The following is a 20,683-nucleotide window of genomic DNA, read 5'->3' as shown; positions in this document are numbered from 1 at the left end:
AGACACACAAAGGGAGAACAAAAGATCCTTTTTTAGTCCTCCTGCGTTGGGTCTTTTGTTGAAAACGGTCCTTGATCTTACAGTTATGTCTATGGGAGAGTGTTATGTTACAGGGACAAACGGAAACACAGAGCATTGTTAGAAATAAACAACTGTGTGTGCAGGCAGGTGTGTGTTCAAGAATTATTCACAGTTGATTGTGAATAACCTGCCTAACGAGCGTTCATCTGCAAAGTTGGCAACTCCTCCATTTTAAATTTCTGTAATTTTTCAATTGAAGTACAGCTGGTACTCAATAAATGAGTTATTTCTACTGTTCGTTACAAGACAATGGTACTATCACACCCTCATTGGCTGAAGAAAATATGGCCTATTTGGGAATTTACCTGATGGGCACTGACAGCCTGGAATGCATTCATTTCCGGAGTCCCCTGGAAAGAAAAATGTCTCGCAGGTCTGAGGGAAAGCGGATCCACACTCCGTGTACACCATGTCATGGTCACAAGAAACATCTGGGATAAAAGAAAAAGATAAATTATATGATATAAATTATTAGATAAATCAAGCAGAGATAAACTATTAGAAGTACATACTTAATACAAAAATTCCATCAGACGACAATGGGCCTTATTTACAAGTTGGCCATTTTTGTTGAGTTCACTGAATTTATTTCATTAATTGTTAACTGTTGAATTGGATGGCACCAGATTATTTATGCAGGCACAATGCAGCCTTATTTTACTGTCTTTTTTTTAAATATGGCTTTAAACATTTGGCAATGTTTAATTACAAATTCAAAATTATTTCTTGAAACAGACTGGAATTTATTATAAATTAAGTTGCTTTCATTTCTCTTCGCAAATTCAACTTTCAATTCAATATGGCCAACTTGTGAATAAGGCCCATGTCACGTGTAGTAGCAGCATACATGCTTGTTATATTGTACCTTAGATTGTGACTGTCAGTACCTTTGTTTATGTGAGACTTTTTTTTGCTCCATGCATTTTTAAAGGAAACCTTAGAAGCATTAAGAACTTAAGGACTTGCATTGACTTTTTAAGATCAACACTAGAATCAAAATTTAAAAATTTATGAAAAACACTTACGACAAAAGTTTTTTGACCTCCACTCCACAGGTACACCATACCGCGAGCATGCCAAGGAGTATTCAGCAAAGACATCACACAGCCTTTGATCAAAGCTTAAGCCCTCCTGCAGAGCGTTTGACAGAGTTAACCAGCAGGAATTGTAGAACGGCTGCACGCTGTGCAGGGACCGGCAATGCTGGAATAGCGGGTCGGTGGCAAACTCGTCACAGGCCCTCTGGACTCTACCCTTGTTAACTGCGTTGAGGTTATCAAACGGATTAAGGAGGCTTGCTCCTGGCTTTGTGCAAAGAACACCGTCTTCTGGAACCATGAGTTTGTCAGCAAATTCTTGGACAGAGTGGCCACGGAGGTCATTTGTGGGATCCTTGTCGTAGTTACCACACAGGCTGTAGGCATCATTTGCTTCCCATGCCGATTCATGGATTTTGTTGACAGCGATGATCACACCATTACTACCATCAAATGACACTCGAGTCTCTGCATATGAACCCGAAACATCAGTAATTAAAAGAAATCTACTTATAAATGGTGAATATATAATGCAGGGGCTGAGATCATGGCATGGAGTCAACACATTGCAACAGCAGTCAAAACAAAGGCATACTTGTATTGTTAACTGAGCTATTACAAGAAGATATTTAAGTAGCCTAGGCTTGCCATTTCAGCCCCTCTTCTAATCTGACCACGATTTATAGGTCCTTCAAGATCAGACAAAGTATCTTAAAGGGAATATACATCATTTGCTTTTGCTGTAATTTTCAGAAATGGATGGAATTGGGGGATTGGAAATATAAAGCAAATATAGTTACACTGACTTTTTGGAGGTTTTGGGTTCGAAAATGCTATAAAAACCAAGAAAAACGATCATTTACCTGTAGTCTGGTTCCCTGACTCCATATAAGAAGAAACAGAGCAGTTTACATACATTGGGGAATTGTAAGGTCAGGGAACCAGTCTAGCTGGCTCGTACCCGTTCATAGGTTTGTAATCGATTGCAAACAAGTGCAATAGTCAATTGGGGCCAGTATTTGAAAAAAAGCCAGTTGTTTCCAACGCTGATCGGCCGATCAGCGTTGGAAATTGATACAAAAATACCACTTTTCTTGAAAATGACAGTATACCAGGTGCCATAATTTTACAGGATGCTTTAGACTGTCATTTACCAACGTCCTATTAAGGTATTTCGCAAAAACTTGGTAGTTTTATTTTTCGATGTTTGCAAATGTTGTATATTCCCTTTAAAGGGCCCATGTAATTTGAAAATGAACCTTTATAGACAGCTTTTTTCTCTGGACACTTGGCCTCCAAAAATCCATTGGGGGGGGGGAGGGGGAGGGGCCTCGTACCATACTTTCAAAGGGGGGGGGGCGTTGTTCAAATTCGATGATTATTAACACTATTTTGCATTATTTTTAATGAATTTCTATAAATAGAAAATGTTTACAGGATACGTATTTGAATATTTTGAATATCCGGGGTTTTTTTACCCCAAAATCACCCCCCCCCCCCCCCCGGATCCGCGACTGACCTGACAGCATGCGGTAAGTCATGCAAACTGTGATATTATGCATAAAAGACAGCATTAACGGATCATCATTTCATTCCCATAAGCACAGGATACATGTATGTTCGGTTGAGAATGTCCTGCCTTTTTCAAAAGCTTCCTTATTCCTCTTACCGTCAATCCCACGGCAGACCTTGTACACTCCTTCCTGGAAGATTGTCATACCGGATGCAGTCACAAATGGCACACTCACCCTTCTTTCGTTTACATGCACAACGCCATCGGGTAGCAAATCCACAATTGTTGCAGAATTCCTTTCAGTAAATACGACAGATATTACGTCAAAAAATTTAGAAAATATATCAAAATACAGGAATAACTATATTACACGGCAGCTATTTACGATTTCTGCAAATTAGGGACCTTTCCCAAAAGAGTTTCAGGTGTCAACCTATCTGACACGAACACGAACTACAACATGAAAGAACGAAGACAAAACCAAAGGGTGATGGGAAATTCACCCAATTCCGACCATTTCAAAACAGTGATCAGGTCGTATCCAGTTAAGGGTAACTTCTTATTTGTACCCACATTTAATACATACTTATGTTTAGTTCTATAGGCCTAATAAATGTCTTGTCCTTATGCAAACACTAAACAGGTTTGTGAATATCAAACTTTAATTACTTGTGTACTTTGCACCACACCCCATGCATACCATGTGCATGTAAATGATATGCCCCCTATATGTCTCTCCCATGGAGCTCTCACATGTAACTACACCATCTACTGCTCTGTTTTTACAATTTTGAACATTCTGTACAAAATGCAAATTTTTAACACACTTTTCAGTTCAACAACTTGATGTTATGCAAATAAACATGTGGCTTCATGAATTCACGGTGTGTCGCCATATAGTATTTATGCTGCATTCAGTGGTCTTCATTGTTGTTCTACACAAAACATCCCCTGACAAAAATCAAAACCCTGCCCTCAGATACACTCTTCTTGGTTTTATATTGTAACGAAAATGCAAGTCCGATGATTAATTTCCAGTTAGCACACTTTATTCTTCACTCTGATAAGATACAGGTTCCTTTCATAAACTTAATTGATAGGACTTACGGAAGATAAGAAGATAAGTTTTAAGTTAATAACTTGTATTTCAATGAGAAGAATTAATGCCAATACAGTTGACTGTTAAATGAACAGTTAAATGAAATGACTTGTACAAGTTTAATTCATCGAAGCTTTATAGGTCAAGACGCTATGATTTTTATGAATAAGAATAATATTTGGCGCAGTGGTTTATGGCCAATCAGAGCATTGCAAGAGACATTTTGTTATGATGCGCTAGCTCCTTACGTTATGTACACGCCCAAACGAGCCAAGTCGGGGCTCGGTGTTCAGATCGTGACTGGTTCTGGCCCGGTGAGGAAGTTCACCCAGAATAAGGAGCGTGTCGTACTCAACGTTCGATTGCAATGCACATCCGCCTCATCGTTATCCACATAGACATTAGATTATACGCATCGGGCACGGTGTGTGCCAACAGTATTGGAAGACAATAAAACCGTTATTATTATTTGAAGAACAACACGATCTCTCCAGTCAGAATTCTTGTTTAGTCTCTAGTCATTTAGTACTTGAACTAGTAATTTCGCGCCCGTTACATTTAGTGGCAGTGGTGACCGGACTTTGACGGAGGTATTGTACACGCTACCAGAACGACAAAAGAAGATGAATACTTCTGATCAAGAAATCCAGTTCGGACCCACCGCCGGGGCGGGCCGTTCAAGTACGCCAGAAGATGACACCATACATAGTTCACCGGCATTGGGCGGTGATGGTGACGGTTCATTTCAACGTGAACGACGAGAAATCAACCTGATGAAGGAAGAAAACGAGAGGTTGCGGCGGCAACTTGCGGCAAAGGGCACTGCCGATAATGAACGACAAGAACCGTCACCGTACAACATGGAACGACAAGAACCGTCACCGTACAACATGGAACAACAGAGATCGACACAGAACAACATGTCAGCCCTGTCTGGCAATAAGCCGAGAGTTCGGCCAGCGACGTATGATGGTATGAGCCCCTGGGAAGACTACCTTGTGCAGTTTGAGCTATTGGCTGAGCTCAACGGGTGGAGTGCATGGGAGAAGGCGATGTACCTGGCCGCTAGTCTACGGGGCGCAGCACAGGCCGTGCTGGGTGACTTAGATGTCACTAGATGACGAGATTATAACGCCCTCGTCACAGCACTTGGTCGACGATTTAGCCCGACGGAGATGTTTCGTGTTCAATTAAAGAACCGAACAAGAGGGCGTGATGAGAAACCTCCCGAGTTGGCCCAGAGCATAAGGCGGTTGACACGACGGGCATACCCAACGGCACCCTACGAGCTACAAGAAACACTAGCGAGAGAGCATTTCATGGATGCTCTAGATGATGCTGACATCCGTTGGCTGTGAGAGTTGCCATTGAGCTTGAGGCATTTCATACGGCAGAGAGACAACGGGGCCAAATAAGACGGTCAGCACGGCTGCCAGAGTGATATCCTCTGACACAGCAGATACAACAGCCGCACAATCAGCATTTACCTCTACAATCAGTAATGCTATTACCGAAGGGTTCAACAATCTACAGAAACAACTTAATGGGGAAGGGAAGATGGATAATGGCCAAAAGTTTACCCCCAGATCATCAACACGACGAAGATGGGCACGCCAGAGAGACAAAGGCACCGTGGAGTGTTGGAACTGCCACGAGACCGGCCATTTCCGACGAGAATGCCCAAAAGCCGGTTCATGGAGAAATGATACACGCTCACTTCAGGGAAACGGCAGACAGTCGAGCTTGTGGGCCGAAGATCGACTACAGCACCCAGGCCCGGGCCAACAGACCCAACAACAACAACAACAACAATAAAGCCACGCATCAGATCGACAGTGGGGGCAGGTGGCATGTATGTGGCCGGACATCTAGAAGGGGTTGGTGTGAATTTTCTGGTAGATACAGGGGCCAACATAACGATAGTGAGGCCAGAGATTTACTACGCCATACCTGAATCAACGCGACCACAACTAGAGAATAAAGAAATCACCATGGTAACAGCAAATGGCAAGCCCCTACTCTCCATTGGGTGTGGGAGTTTTCAACTTAAAATCGGCAAGCAGAGCCCTCAGGTACAATATGATGTATGGGTGGGCTATGATTTCATGATGAAATACAACTGTAATCTAGATGTGGGTAAGGCAAAAATGGAACTGCACGACATACCCATAGCGTGCACAGCCACTGCACGGGCACCAGCATCATCATGCCGCATCACTGCAGACACTACTGTGAGCATTCCACCAGACGGAGAGGTATTGCTACCAGGGAAACTGGAAGGAGAAACAGGGCTTACAGGACTGGCTGTAGTTGAACCAACGGCTAATTTGATAGAGAGACATGAGATGATAACCGCCAGGTCATTGGTATACACCGACAGTGGAAAGATTCCAGTTCGCATTTTGAACCAAACAGAGAAACATGCCACACTCTACAAAGGTACCAACGTTGCTACCTGCGAGCTAATAGAAGAAGTGGTGACAAATGTAGACCACTGTGATGTAAGAGCAGCACCTTGTCACACCGATGAACAACCTGGCAGACAACACGGTAATGCAGACGGCTTATCTCACCGGCCATGTGACGAATGTCAACAGTGCGAAAGAATTGAGCACAATGACCATGAAATGCATGATCATGACATCACACCGAAGCCGACAGCCATCATTAACTTAGAGCCAAATGATGTCTTGCTTAATTGCAATGAGAAAGAAGAAGTGATGAGCCACAAAGAGAAGTGTATCGACAAAGAAAAATCGCCATGCAATGGCAATGATGATGAAGTGCATGGTTGTTCAGCCCAACCCGTGTGCACAAATGAAGCTGATGAAAATGAAGGCATTCAAGATGTAAGCACTGACCCCAACGCAAATACCGAGGCACAAGATGTACCAATAACGTACTTTTCCGTGATTAGAACTACCGAGGCCGGAGAAGAAACCCCAGAGGAAAAGTCTGAAGAGGGCTGGAGGTCAGGAGACCTCGGATGGACAGCCAAAGACTTGAGAGGGTCGCAACTGGATGACAGAGACATCGGGCAGATACTCTGATGGAAAGAGTCAAGAGAAGAGCGACCAGACTGGGCAGAAGTCTCTCCCGAGGGCAGAGTAGTTAAATCCTATTGGACGCAATGGGAGCGTTCAGAAGTACGTGATAAAGTGCTGTATAGATGATGGGAATCAGCTGTAGGTGATAAGATGACGTGGCAATTAATCCTTTCTTTGAATATGCGTGAAGACTTGATGAGACTTCTTCACTGTGAACCAACGTCCGGACACTTGGGACGGACTAAGACGTCTGACAGAGTTCAGAAAAGGTTCTACTGGTACGAGTGGCGAAGTGACGTCAGCAAGTTTTGCAAAAGTTGCAATATCTGCGCAACTCGTAAAGAACCGCTGAAGCACCGTCGCAGCCATTATGAAGATGTACAATGTCGGCATACCAATAGAAAGAATAGCCATTGATGTGATGGGTCCTCTGCTAGTTTCAGATCGAGGGAACAGGTACATACTGGTCGTTGCAGAGTACTTCACGAAATGGACAGAGGCATACGCCATTCTAAATCAAGAAGCAACCTCTGTCGCCAATGTTCTCACAGAAGAATTTATCTGCAGATACGGTGTCCCGTTACAACTACACTCAGATCAGGGTGGAAACTTCGAGTCGCATGTGTTTCAGGAACTTTGTCAGCTACTCGGCATCGACAAAACTAGAACCACTGCTCTTCATCCTCAATCTGATGGAATGGTTGAACGGTTTAATCAAACGCTGGAAGCCATGCTCTCCATGTTCGTTTCAGACAACCAGCGTGATTGGGATCAGCGTCTGCCTTATATCATGATGGCATATCGAACTTCGATTCACGAGACCACGGGATGCACGCCAAGTGAGCTAATGTTAGGCTGTGATGTGAAATTACCTGCGGACTTGCTAATTGAGCGACCCCCAGAAGAAAGGTACAGTGAACATACAGAGTACGCAGAGAAGTTACTCGAGCACATGGAAACCACACAAGGGTATGCGAGAGAACACCTGAAAGTAGCGACAGAAAAACAAAAGAAAAACTATGACCACAAAGCAAACGCAGGCGGCTACAACAAAGGAGATGTTGTATGGTTGTACGACCCAACGAAGAAGAAAGGGATAAGTCCAAAACTACAGAGATACTGGGAAGGCCCGTACCTTATTACCAAGAGGCTGAGTGATGTCACTTACAGGCTTCAGAAAGGGCCAAAGACAAAACCAAAGGTCGTACATAGAAATCGACTCAAGCCATATTGTGGAAGCAAGCAATTAAAATGGCTTTGGACAAGCAGTAAACAAGACCCGAAATGTAGCCAGGAAGAAAAAGAAGTCAGGATGGGCTCTGCAGAACAAAACAGAAACAAAAGAAGTTCGACGAAAGTACAAGTAACAACACGGCGAAGGACTGTACAACGAGATAAAACTTTGGCAGAAAACAAAGAAAACTAGAGTTTGAGGACAAACACACGGTGTTGGGCTAGAGGTTTGGCTTTTTCACATTGTTGATTGTTGTTGATTGTTTTTGTTGATTGTTAATGTTGATTGTTGATGTTGATTGTTGGTTGTTTATGTTTATGTTGATTGTTGATTGATGATGTTGATGTTGATTGTCGATTGAATTTGACGGTGGTTGTTTATGTCGATTGTTGAATGTTGATAATTGATTGGTGTTGTTGATTAACGATTATTGATGTTGATTGTTGATAAATTGATGATGATGGTTGTCGATGTTGATTTTGATTTTTTGTTGTTGATTGTTGATGTTGATTGTTGATTGTTGATTGTTGACGATGTTGATTATTGATATTAATGTTGATTGTTGATGTTAATGTTGATGTTGATTGTTGATGTTGATTGTTGATTGTTGATGTTGCTGTTGATTGTTGATGTTGATTGTTGATGTTGATTGTTGATGTTGATTGTTGATGTCGATTGTTGGTTGTTGATGTTGATGTTGAGGGTTGAAAAGTAGCGCGTGGAGTAATTATACAGAGGGTAGTTAAAAAGAGTCAGGTGAGGATCTGCACGCACGTATGCTGCTGTACTGTAAACTTATCTAGTACAATTGTTACAGCAACCCATGAAATAGCTCATATCTCTAAAAGTAAAGGTCGCACACCATTGGCGCAATACAAGATATTGCTCGCCATACCCTCTTTACCCCAATGCGCATGTTTTTAGAAAAAAAAGCGCCCAATTTAAAAAAGCGCCCAATTGGGGGCTTTTGCCAGCCCAATTTTTGAGTATCATATGAGGGGAAGTTCCCTTTTACGCAATCGCAGCACACTGTTTTTCGGGATTTTCCCTTTGTACGCAATTATCCCCATTTGCTGTATAAGTACACACAATGTATGTGGCATTAAATGAGCGTTTCAATGCGTAGGCGTGTTCAACTTCAAACTTGAAGGGGGCTGCAGGGCATCTTCTAGTAAATTTATTGTAACGAAACCTTGGGAAGTTTGAGACCTATTATTAAAGTGCCATTTAAAGCACAAAACTGGATTATATCTCTGACAGTTGATTTTTTAGCAATTTTCAAAGGAAAAGAGGTCTTTTCATTGTAACTTCCGGTCTGATGACGTAATCATGTTTTTTTTTCGCGCACAGGTCTTGTCTGCATTAAAGTCATTTTGTATATTAATTTTGAAGCAATTACCGCAAATTTCACCACAGACATCAACTGAAAATGCGTTTTGGCCATTTTTTAACCTGCCGCTAGAGGGCGCTCGAACGTTTAATGGTTTCACTGATCATTTTTTTGGAATGATTAAACCACCCACAGGCTAACATCGTTAAAAGCAAGTTCATATCTTTTTCCACTTTTGAATTATTAGGCACTTCCGGTTTCGACCGGAAGGAAGGGTCATGTGATTTTACGCACACAAGATTAATTAAAGAGCATGTATTATCATGTCGATTTCCGCAAAATTCAAGTTCCGGTCTCTCACGGTTGATTTTATATTGAATTTCAAAGATTAAATGTATTATTTTTTGAAGTGAAGTCACGTGACCCATGATGACATCATAATGACATAATTGCAAAAAAGCACATCTTCAGTGGGTTGTGCATTCATGTATTGACAATTGAAGTTCATATGTGTTTTCATTTTGACAAACGGTTCTGGAAACGAATGTGTCTTGGAGAAATAAAAAAAAACAAGTCAGGTGTGTTTACAAACACAAATGCCCCGCAACGGTGACAGTTCCCATGACATAACACCACTCTTTTAACATCAACTTACATGTACCTTGGTCACATGGAACATTAATTGACAGCATTAGTGTCTTCTGTAGGTTTTATATGAATTAATCCCTAATCCCTATAATCTCAGAATAAATACATGATTTCTATTGTTTTAGCCACTGTGAACTTGACCCTTGACCTTTTGGCCCCAAATTCAATAGGCTTCTTAGGATTACCAAGAACAATCCACAAACCAAATTTGAAGTTCACATGTAAAGTATTTCTTAAGTATCACGCTGACAAGATTTCTATTGTTTTAGCCACTGTGAACTTGACCCTTGACCTTTTGGCCCCAAATGCAATAGGCTTCTTAGGATTGCCAAGAACAATCCACAAACCAAATTTGAAGTTCACATGTTAATTATTTCTCAAGTTATCGCGCTGACAAGATTTCTATTGTTTTAGCCACTGTGAACTTGACCTTAGGCCTTTTGGCCCCAAATGCAAAAGGCTTCTTAGGATTGCCAAGAACAATCCACAAACCAAATTTGAAGTTAATATGTTAATTATTTCTCAAGTTATCGCGCTGACATGATTTCTATTGTTTTAGCCACTGTGAACTTGACCTTTGGCCTTTTGGCCCCAAATGCAAAAGGCTTCTTAGGATTACCAAGAACAATCCACAACCCAAATTTGAAGTTTATATGTTAAGTATTTCTCAAGTTATCGCGCTGACAAGATTTCTATTGTTTTAGCCACTGTGAACTTGACCTTTGGCCTTTTGGCCCCAAATGCAAAAGGCTTCTTAGGATTACCAAGAACAATCCACAAACCAAATTTGAAGTTCATATGTTAAGTATTTCTCAAGTTATCGCGCTGACAAGATTTCTATTGTTTTAGCCACTGTGAACTTGACCTTTGGCCTTTTGGCCCCAAATGCAAAAGGCTTCTTAGGATTACCAAGAACAATCCACAAAACAAATTTGAAGTTCATATGTTAAGTATTTCTCAAGTTATCGCGCTGACAAGATTTCTATTGTTTTAGCCACTGTGAACTTGACCTTTGGCCTTTTGGCCCCAAATGCAAAAGGCTTCTTAGGATTACCAAGAACAATCCACAAAACAAATTTGAAGTTCATATGTTAAGTATTTCTCAAGTTATCGCGCTGACAAGATTTGTCCGGACACACACACCCACCCACCCAGACTTGTTTCACATACCTAGTGTGGACTTTCCTTTCTTTTCGTGTAGTTAAGGAACACCAGTGGAAAAACTCATTTTTCTCAAACTGTGAAAACTCTTACAACCCAATTTTTTTTCAATGATTCCCTTTAGTGTTTCTCTTCATTCTGCTACAGATAAACCTAACCCAAAAATGCCTCTAAACCTGTTTTCCAGAAATGGGGAAACACTGTGTGGACGTGGGCAAGTCCACACTTCGTCGCTGCTACCTACATTATGTGGACGTCTTTTGTTCGGAAGTCCACACTGCGTATGTAAGACAAGCTCACCCACCCACACACACACCCACCCACCCACCCACGGAAGGACGAGGCGGAAACAGTATGCCCCTTCGGCTTCGCCGCGGGGCATAAAAATAATAGTAAATTCTTACAATAACAATAGGTGTTGGGCTCAGGCCCAACACCTAATAATCTACGAAGAAGTCAGCGAAGCAGGTGCCAACCGGAAAGATACCGAAATTAGCACCAGGCATTAATTGACTGAACACTTTGCAGCAATGGACTCAACCATGAACCAGTACTCGAAGCATGCGCGTACGCATGCCGCAAATACGCAAAACGCAGATTTTTTCAAAGTTATGTGCGCGTTGGATGTGCGTCTTGAAAACCGTTAGACTGGACGTGACGAACAAGACGCGCTGCGTCACCCTTCACATTGCAACGGCAACGAGACAACACGTATAATTTCTTCTTCTAAGTTAAAGATGTTTCGAAAACCAACCAATTACAACAAGAGAGGAGGGTGGTGGAGGCCAAGGCCGGGCTACATGCCAAAAAGATGTAAGGGCAGGGATGAAAGGGAAGTGAGACAAGAGAAAGACAGGGTCGAGCGGAAAACAAAGGCAGAAAGAGACAGTGGCGAGCAGAAAGCAAGAGAAGAAAGAAGAAGTCGTCGTAGTCGTTCTGAGCTCGAGGAGCTTTTGGTGTCAATGGAGACACCAAGGCCACCGTCGTCAACCTACGAGCCCCTCAGCCCCACCCCCTCTATGAGGAAATGGATGGTGGATGATTTTGAGCAGGCGACTGCCGAAATATTGAATGGAATCAAGGAAGAAGAGAGGACGTCAAAGGTCACACCAGTACCAGCGGAGGCACCGTCAACTGAAGTGCCGACATCTCCCATCTCCAATCCTTCAAACCCAGATCCTCGGTATTTTCGTGCAGCGAGACGGGAAGAACCCAAGTCCACGGCTGGAGGGGAAGTGGCATGGATGAGGCAGCAGGCGTTGACCACAAGAACAATAAAGTCTCGGCATGACCAGCTGCACGAAATCGACTTCGGAGTCACAGTGAGACAAGTGACAGAGACAGCCATTTTTCCGGATGGCTGGAGATACGAGGTAAAGTACACTGAATACAACCTGCCTTCACATACCAATAGAGGCCCACACATGTGGACAACGTCATCCGGTAGTCTGTAAAGCTCCCTATAACTCAGGAGAGTTATACTTCTTAGGTGAGGGGGGGTGTTATTAGTTTAACACCAGTGAGGGGTTAAGCTCCCTCTACTGACCCAGCCAGGTGTAGCAGGGGGGTGTACCTGCATCGCCGAACCCTTTGGATTTTATCGACTGAGGAGTAATCTGAAGTCAGCCACCACACCTTGTCCCTTGGGGTGTAAAATACAATGCCGGGTCTACCAGTCTAATAATGCAGCTGCGCAGATCGACATGTCGTCACCATCATCATGAAGCTAGCCTCAACTATTTCAGTCAATCGAGTTATTCTGCACAAGATCATCAAGTGTTCATCGATGGGGCTATCTAGCCCGGCTATCCAGCGCACCAGGGTCAGCCACCCTCAGCTTTAGAGTTCATCAATGGGGCTATCTAGCCCGGCTATCCAGCGCACCAGGGTCAGCCACCCTCAGCTTTAGAGTTCATCGATGGGGCTATCTAGTAATTTCGCCCCCGTTACAATATATTGCTTGCTAGTATAACCTAAATTATAGGAACGGGGCCCGCAACCACACAATGGCCATACAACATAGGCCTACAACACGGCCCGATTGATAAAACAGAAATGTTTTCATAAGTTCGCTCCTCATATTCATGGCAGATTTGATTGATTTGATAAGAACTTTTATTGGGTTTGATGACAGTGAAAACGATGGTGAAGGCAGACGGAGAATTTTCATTCAGCACAAACGAGAAGAGGAAGCAATGGTTTGCACTGTCTCTGAAATCACCGTTACAAATAACAAAGTCATTGTCCTTATCCCACACTTAGTCTCGGTTCTCGACACTCCTTGTGTTTTTATTCAACGAGTGCACAATCAACCCACCCCAAAACCATTATCACGAACCATCGCCGATAGAGGGCGCTATCACACACAGACCGCTATCAGCCTCGAACTGGTATCACACACAAACCGCTATCAAAGGAGCATCTCGGGAAACTCGTGCGATATCACGTGACAAAAAGGCAGTGACCTCAACATGCATATTCAAGAAAGGTTACAATGGAAATACGCAAGCGCAAAAGCACAATTATAATACTGCATAATGAGCATATCAGCCTGGTACAGTTCGTCTGCATTCATATCGCATGTGTACATACACATGCACTGTGTGTTGCCAAAATGCGCTCAGCCATGCGTTTTGGTTGTGTACGTATGTAGACGTATGCTACTGGTTGAAAGTTTTGATGAATGGCGCGGCGGTAAGCATTCGTCGAGCTCAGTACGTGTTGCATTGATGTTGACAGACTGAAGAATGGCCAATCTACGATGCATTTGTTGTATACACTCCTCATGCATATCAGAGAAGTTGTTTTTACGGGGCTAAGGCTGCTGGTGAATACTTGCAAGTGTGTATTAGCAAACCCTATTGTTATTAACATGAGTCATCCACTGAGCCAGTTTAGGAATTAAAATGGAGATTGCTATAGTATAATCCTTGTGTCCACACACAAAAATTCCTAGAGTAATAACTGGCATGTGTAGGTTTTTTTTTTTTGAGGGGGGGGGGGGAAGGGGGGTTGAAAATAGCGGGTTCTTCTTGGTTAAGGTACTTAATGTAGAGTATCTCTTACAGGTGATTAACTCTCGGTTACAAATTACACAACAGTGAAATTTTCTTGGCCGTATGCAACTGCCAGCAGAGCCTATGGCTCTGCTGTACGCTCCGCCATTATCATACTTTATTTGTGATCGACAACGTATGTGTACCGTACGTACCACGCGTCGACGTCGGCGACCAAATGTACATTGTCGATCCATTACAAAACAAGCCAATAAACAGTTACTGCGTGTTCTGCAAAACAGTCGTTCAGGTACTAGACATAATATCACGTGTTCTCCATGCTGGCATTTTTTATGCAAATGACCACATAACAGGGCGTCAAGTTTTGCACACGGCACTTTTTGCCCGGAAAATCGCGGGCAGTTTTACGAGTTTCCCGAGACGCTCCTGTGATAGCGGTTCGTGTGTGATAGCGGTTCATGGCTGATAGCGGTCTGTGTGTGGTAGTGCCCTCTAACAGCGATGGTTCGTGAAACCGGTGGTTTTTGGGTAGGTTGATTCTGCACTCGTTGAATAAAACACAAGGAGCGTCGAGAACCGAGACTATCCCACACTATCAGCATTGTGTCGCACAGGCGCGGTTCTAGCGCCTATATTTTAGGGGGCTAGCAGGGGTGGATCAAGAAATGTATGCAGGGAGGAGTGCTGAAATGTAGACAAGTTTTTTCTCCGACACTTAGGCCTCCAAAATTCAATAGGTGGGTGGGGGGGGGGGGGAGTGGTGTGGTGGGGGGGGGGGGGGGGGGAGTGGGGGGGGGAGTGGTGGGGGGGGGGGGAGTGGTTGGGGGGGGCTTGTACCATATTTTCAATGTGGAGCGCTAACAACCTCCTACAATCATGCACACTACATGTATTTTACCTAATAGTGTACAAATGCCCCCTTCTCATGCTTTTTTTTTGGGGGGGGGGGACCATTCGCATGTAACGTCACCTTCTAACATTTGTTACTGCCTTTTTTTATGAATTTAATTATTTGTTCATTGATTTTTTTGGGGGGGGGCTTAATGAATTTTAAAAAAATGTCATTGATTTTTTTGGGGGGGGCTAGACAGGGAGCCCCCCCCATTCCCCCCCCCCCCTAGAACCACGCCTGGCGTCGCGTCAGACAGTGCAGACTATTTTAGCACCCAAAAATTATCCATTTAGGTCAAAGGTTATTGTGCACAATGCCTGCAATCAGACATTATGCCAGTCACTCACGACGAATGAACGCAAGTCCGAGTGGGAACACACGATAGACTTACACAAAGGAATGTTGCGGTAAGTTTCCGCGCTGCTGTGGAAAAAAAGGCCAAATAAAATTGTCATGTTTATATTGTGCTTTCCATCCTATCAAAAATGTCAAAGCGCTTTAAAATTATTCCCCCATTTCATCAGGCCTCGAGCCCACGTGGCAGCTGATATCAGCGCTCATTTGGTCCTCGGCCCATTCATACTCCTGGGAGGAGAGAGGCAAAAATAAATAAGTGTGATCTTGCCCAAGGGCACAAACGCCATGTACCATCGTACATGAGTCACACACCGTAAGCACTGAACAGTGGCATCCTACTTTTAACTATTAGTTACACTATATTCATAAATACCTAAGACAGTTTACCCATTCCTACTGGTCATGAGCCTGTCATATGGCCAGTCTTAAACGGATGATAAAGACCAGCTAAAAGAAAATGGTCACATGAAAATGGTACTCCAATAAAATTCAATGCCTTTTACTGTTTTATTGGTTGAACATTCACAATCCTCAAGTATAGGCATGCGCAAAACTACCAGTGAGCCAGTATTTCATAGTCAACGCACCGCCACAGCTGCATTCTGCGCGACATCGCGCAGTATGCTCGACGCGCACGCCAATCTCCATAAAATAAGTTGTTTCTGACTTACTCACGAGCTAAACACTCCATTATAAGCTAGAGGTGTGTTTCAAAAAACATGAAGTAAAATTGTTGAACAAAATCGTTGGTAATTTAAGAATTTTGACTTGTTTTGACTTTTGGATGGAAAAGTTTAGATTTTTTTACCAAAAAGGTATTTATAAATGGGAATACATACGTGCTTGGTCATTATCAAACACTAAGACCGATTGGAGTCTGGATGCTGATAATTACCCTCGCCTTCAGCTCAGATAATTATCAGCATCCAGACTCAATCATTCTTAAACAGAGTGTTTTAAACCTTGCAAGCACACATTTATTCCCTTATTAAAAGGCAAACTCACGATATAGACACGGCACCCTTGCACCTCATGTTGCTACAAGAATAATGAGGAATGAAGTCCACGTTGAATGAAGGAAGGCTCGCCATGAAATGTCGACACCTTAATGGGACGTTGTAGGTCAGACCATCAAAGGTCCTCACTGAATCGCCGTGGAAAACATGACAGTGGCCTGGAGGGTAGAAATACCGGGAATTTGTTAAAATAGAAGATCCCGTTAATCAAAAAGTGGCCTTGAGAAAGCATTTCGTTTCTGCTACAATTAACCTTTAACAAAATTACGTTTGACTGTTGACTCCAATAAGGAACTCACTGTTTCTGAGATTTCTCCAGCATTGTTTTGTAGCTTTGGCAGGTGTCTTTGTTATTTTTCTTTTCTGTATGGTGCCATATAAAGTGCTTATCAAGTTCTGTGGCCGATTCCCGGTTGTTGTTTTTGTGATTTTGAAAAAAAAATGGGGGGGGGGCTGAATTAAAAAGGTTACTGCTTATTGGTTTATAGCTGAAATATTGTGCTATTCAACTACAGCTGAAAAATTGTACTGACCCTAACTACATTTCACAGTGTGGACATGCTATCGCTTGGACATGCTATAGGCTGTCCTGAATATACCAAATATTTGAATATTCCATTATCTGTTTGCCAGTTTGAAAATTTGAAAAGGGAACACTATGCACCTGCGCACTTGACAGTGGTGTCATTTAAATCGTAAAGTTGCGTTTTTATTATATGTCGATGGTAACTTTCTTGTAGACACCTATTTATTGCTCCCATTCTTTTTTGCTGGGTAAAGTCCCTGGACAGTCATACAGTACTTACTCATATCAATTTGTTTTAAGAAAATTGTAAACCTAACAAGACTGTTAAAATCCCCGCAGTGTTGTGTACGCATCCATCACAGGGCTGTGTGCTTCAACCTTGTGATGAACATCTTGCTTCACAGAACAAACTATGTTTGACCACAGGGGTGTATATGGTTCCTTCTGTGTGCGGTATAAGCTCTTAAGTAGTGGACACATGTACACGCATATCTCAAATTGTGGTCCATTCGTGGTTCATTTGAAGATTTGTAAGTAACAGCTCCAATTGCACAACTATACTTCAACAAAACTATAGGCTATATCGCTCATCATTCACTCTAATCCTCGTGTACACTCTGAAAGAAGCAAATGGCCCTCACCGACCATACTGGTCCCTCATGATCACAATGTAGGCCTCTACATGTATAATCTCCCCATAGGCAATAATGGTCTATCTTGTCCCACACGCACAATGGATACCATAGTATGTACCAAGGGTTGAAGTGGGCCCTAATAACAACACTCAATGATTGAGTGTTCGGGCACAACTCGACCACTGATTGGAGTTGTTACAATAAATCTTCTTTCTTTCTTTCTTTGAGTGGTCGGGCACAACCTGACCACTCTTTGGATCTGTTGTGATTAATCTTTCTTTCTTTCTTTTTTTCCGGACAATACTTCTCCGCGGGTTTTCTTTTAAACGGTATATGGTAAAAGCTTGTAACTTAGAATATATATCGACCCTCATCCGAAGTGGTGCATATTACTCTGACGTCATGATTACGTCATCAGGTGTCAATTTACAAGCGATTTTCGTTGAAAAAATGACAATATTATTTCACCTATAACTCTAGAACCAAACATTCAATGATGTATTCTGTAATCAGATAGACCATGAATTGCTGAACAGTTTTTGTCGTGTATGTGAACTCGCTGGACCTTTACTTCCGGGTCTACGGGAAGGTCAAAAATAGGTGAATTCAAAATGAAGACATTAGCCTGACATCAAAACAAAGCAACATTTCTTCCGAACCGTTTACGGTATGATCACAAAACCTTGTGTGAACTTGTTACGAAGATGTTACAAATTTTGTTCAGGAATCAAGACGTCATCAGGTATCAAATTACAAGCGATTTAAGGGCAAATTTTGACAAAATAGTTTGTGTTATATCTTTTGTACTAAATAAAGAATCGTGTTCGTTTTTTCGTGAGGTTGTAGACTATGCCGTGAGGAACATTTCTTGTCCCAAGACACAAAACCGCTTGACCTTTACTTCCGGTGTTACCGGAAGTGCAATGAAAACTGAATATAACTCAAAAGCGGAAGCATTTTACTACAGACATGTATTATGCAAGTGTTTAGTAAGAAATGCAAGTCCCAAAAAAACAGTGTGATGACGTCATCATCCAAAAGGGCGCCCCCTAGTGGCACATAAAATGGTGTTTGTTTTCTTTAATCTGAAGACCATCGGTTCTAATTTTACCAAATCGCTCCTGGATATTCTTTGATTAACCACACGACTTGGCAAGGTTTCAAATTCATGACGTCATCAGACCAGAAGTTACGTCTATGAGAATTTGTAAACGATCATATTTTAAATTGAATTCTATCATTTGATCCATGTCGTATCTCTTCGTAGCCCAAATAACGATATCCATTCGGCACAACCCGACCACTCTTTGGATTTGTTGCGATTAATCTTTCTTTCTTTCTTTCTTTCTTTCTTTTTTTTCCGTACAGCACGTTTCCGCGGGTTTTCTCCTAAACGGTATATGATATGAACTTGTAACTATTAGCATATATTGACCCTCATTCCGAGTAGTGCATATTACACTGACGTCATGATGACGTCATCGGGTGTCAAATTACAAGCGATTTTCGTTGAAAAATGACGATCTTCTTTCATCTATAACTCTTCAACAAAATGATCAATTATGCTCCAACCTTGTAATGAGATAGACCATGAATTGATCAACATTTTTTGTCGTGTACGTAAACTCGCTTGAACTTTACTTCCGGGTCTACCGGAAAGTCAAATTTAGGTGAATTCAAAATGAAGACATTAGCCTGAAATCGAAACAAAGCACAATTTCTTCCGAACGGTTTACCGTTTAGATCATAAAACCTATTGTGAACTTGAATCATGTTACGAAGATGTTATAAGTGTTGTTACGTCATCATGACGTCATCAGGTATCGAATTACAAGCAATTTGATTGCACGATTTGACAAAATAATTTTACCTATATCTCTTGAACTAAATAGAGTATCGTGTTCGTTTTTTCGTGAGGTTGTAGACGGTACCTAGAGCAACATTTCTTAATTCCAGGCACAAAACTGCTCGAGCTTTACTTCCGGTGTTACCGGAAGTGCAATAAAAACTAAATCTTACTCTAAAACGGAAGCATTTTACTACAGACAGATATATTATGGAAGTGTTAAGTGAGGAATGCCAATCACAAAAACGTAATTTTGACGTCATCCCACTAAAAGGCGCCCTCTAGTGGCACATCGAAAACCGTTTAATCTTTTAAAATGTTACAGCCCTTGATCAAATTTTTATGATAATTGCCCCTATATATCCCCTTATGCAACCACAAATGAATTTGCAAGGTTTCATAATCATGACATCATCAGACCGGAAGTTACTGTAGGGAGAATTCAACAATGATCATTTTATTTTGAATTTAAATCCATCATTTGATCCCTGTCTCATGACTTTGTTCCCCCCCCCCCCCGAAAAAAAAATGACATCTGTTACACTTAATATTGACCTTTTGCTTCCAAATACTGTGACTTCATCAAACTGGAAGTTATCTGTTAGTATTACATGCACTAAATTTCCATATTTCCATGCGTTATTTTACTAAATAATAAACAAGTGTCCTCCCTTCCCTGTTTGACTGATGACGCCATCAAACCGGAAATAACTTGTACGTGTACCTAACTGTTTACTGAAATGTATCATACCTTAAAAGATGCAATCTTTTTGTACAAAATAATTGGTACTGGAAATGTTGAAGTTCTCGGTCCTTTTTTTCTGACATAAACATATTCATAACTTAATTGGACAATCTCTAATAAAATGGTTGTCTACCCGACCACTCTGCGTTTGTAACAACAAACGCGAACCTCTAGTTTTAACTTTACAATGAAAAATTATCCTCTCCGAACTTTATCAGTACTCACTAACCTTTTTTGACTGATAACGTCATCAAGCCAGAAATAACTTTTTGTGCACATAGAATGTTTACTGAAATTTATCACACCGTTAAAGATACCTTTTTGAAACATTGATTGTACTTGAAGGGATTTAATTTCGTGATCCTTTTTTCTACATAAACATATATTCCTAACTTAACTGGGCAGTGAATAATGAAAAGGCTGTCCGCCCGACCACTCTGCGTTTGTAACTCAACAAACGCGAAACTCTAGTCTTTTTTTTTTTTTTCGTACGGCATGT

General features: G+C 41.9%; 1 protein-coding gene across 1 annotated transcript in view; it reads right to left on the bottom strand.

Annotated features, from left to right (window-relative positions):
• The window catches only part of LOC119719716 (mucin-2-like), a 117,227-nt gene that overhangs the window by 86,356 nt on the left and 10,188 nt on the right, over nt 1–20,683 (bottom strand). Inside the window, exons 5-8 of the mRNA XM_038189215.1 lie at nt 16,422–16,590; nt 2,788–2,927; nt 1,107–1,586; nt 387–512 (exon numbers count right to left, since the gene is read on the bottom strand). Coding sequence (XP_038045143.1) covers nt 387–512; nt 1,107–1,586; nt 2,788–2,927; nt 16,422–16,590 — 915 coding nt within the window. The remainder of the gene's footprint in view (nt 1–386; nt 513–1,106; nt 1,587–2,787; nt 2,928–16,421; nt 16,591–20,683) is intronic.

Source organism: Patiria miniata, unplaced genomic scaffold, assembly GCF_015706575.1.
Source record: "Patiria miniata isolate m_02_andy unplaced genomic scaffold, ASM1570657v1 HiC_scaffold_8, whole genome shotgun sequence".
Taxonomy (NCBI): Eukaryota; Metazoa; Echinodermata; class Asteroidea; order Valvatida; family Asterinidae; genus Patiria; species Patiria miniata.
Note: the sequence above shows the minus strand (reverse complement) of the source record. Positions and strands in the feature narration are given on the sequence as shown.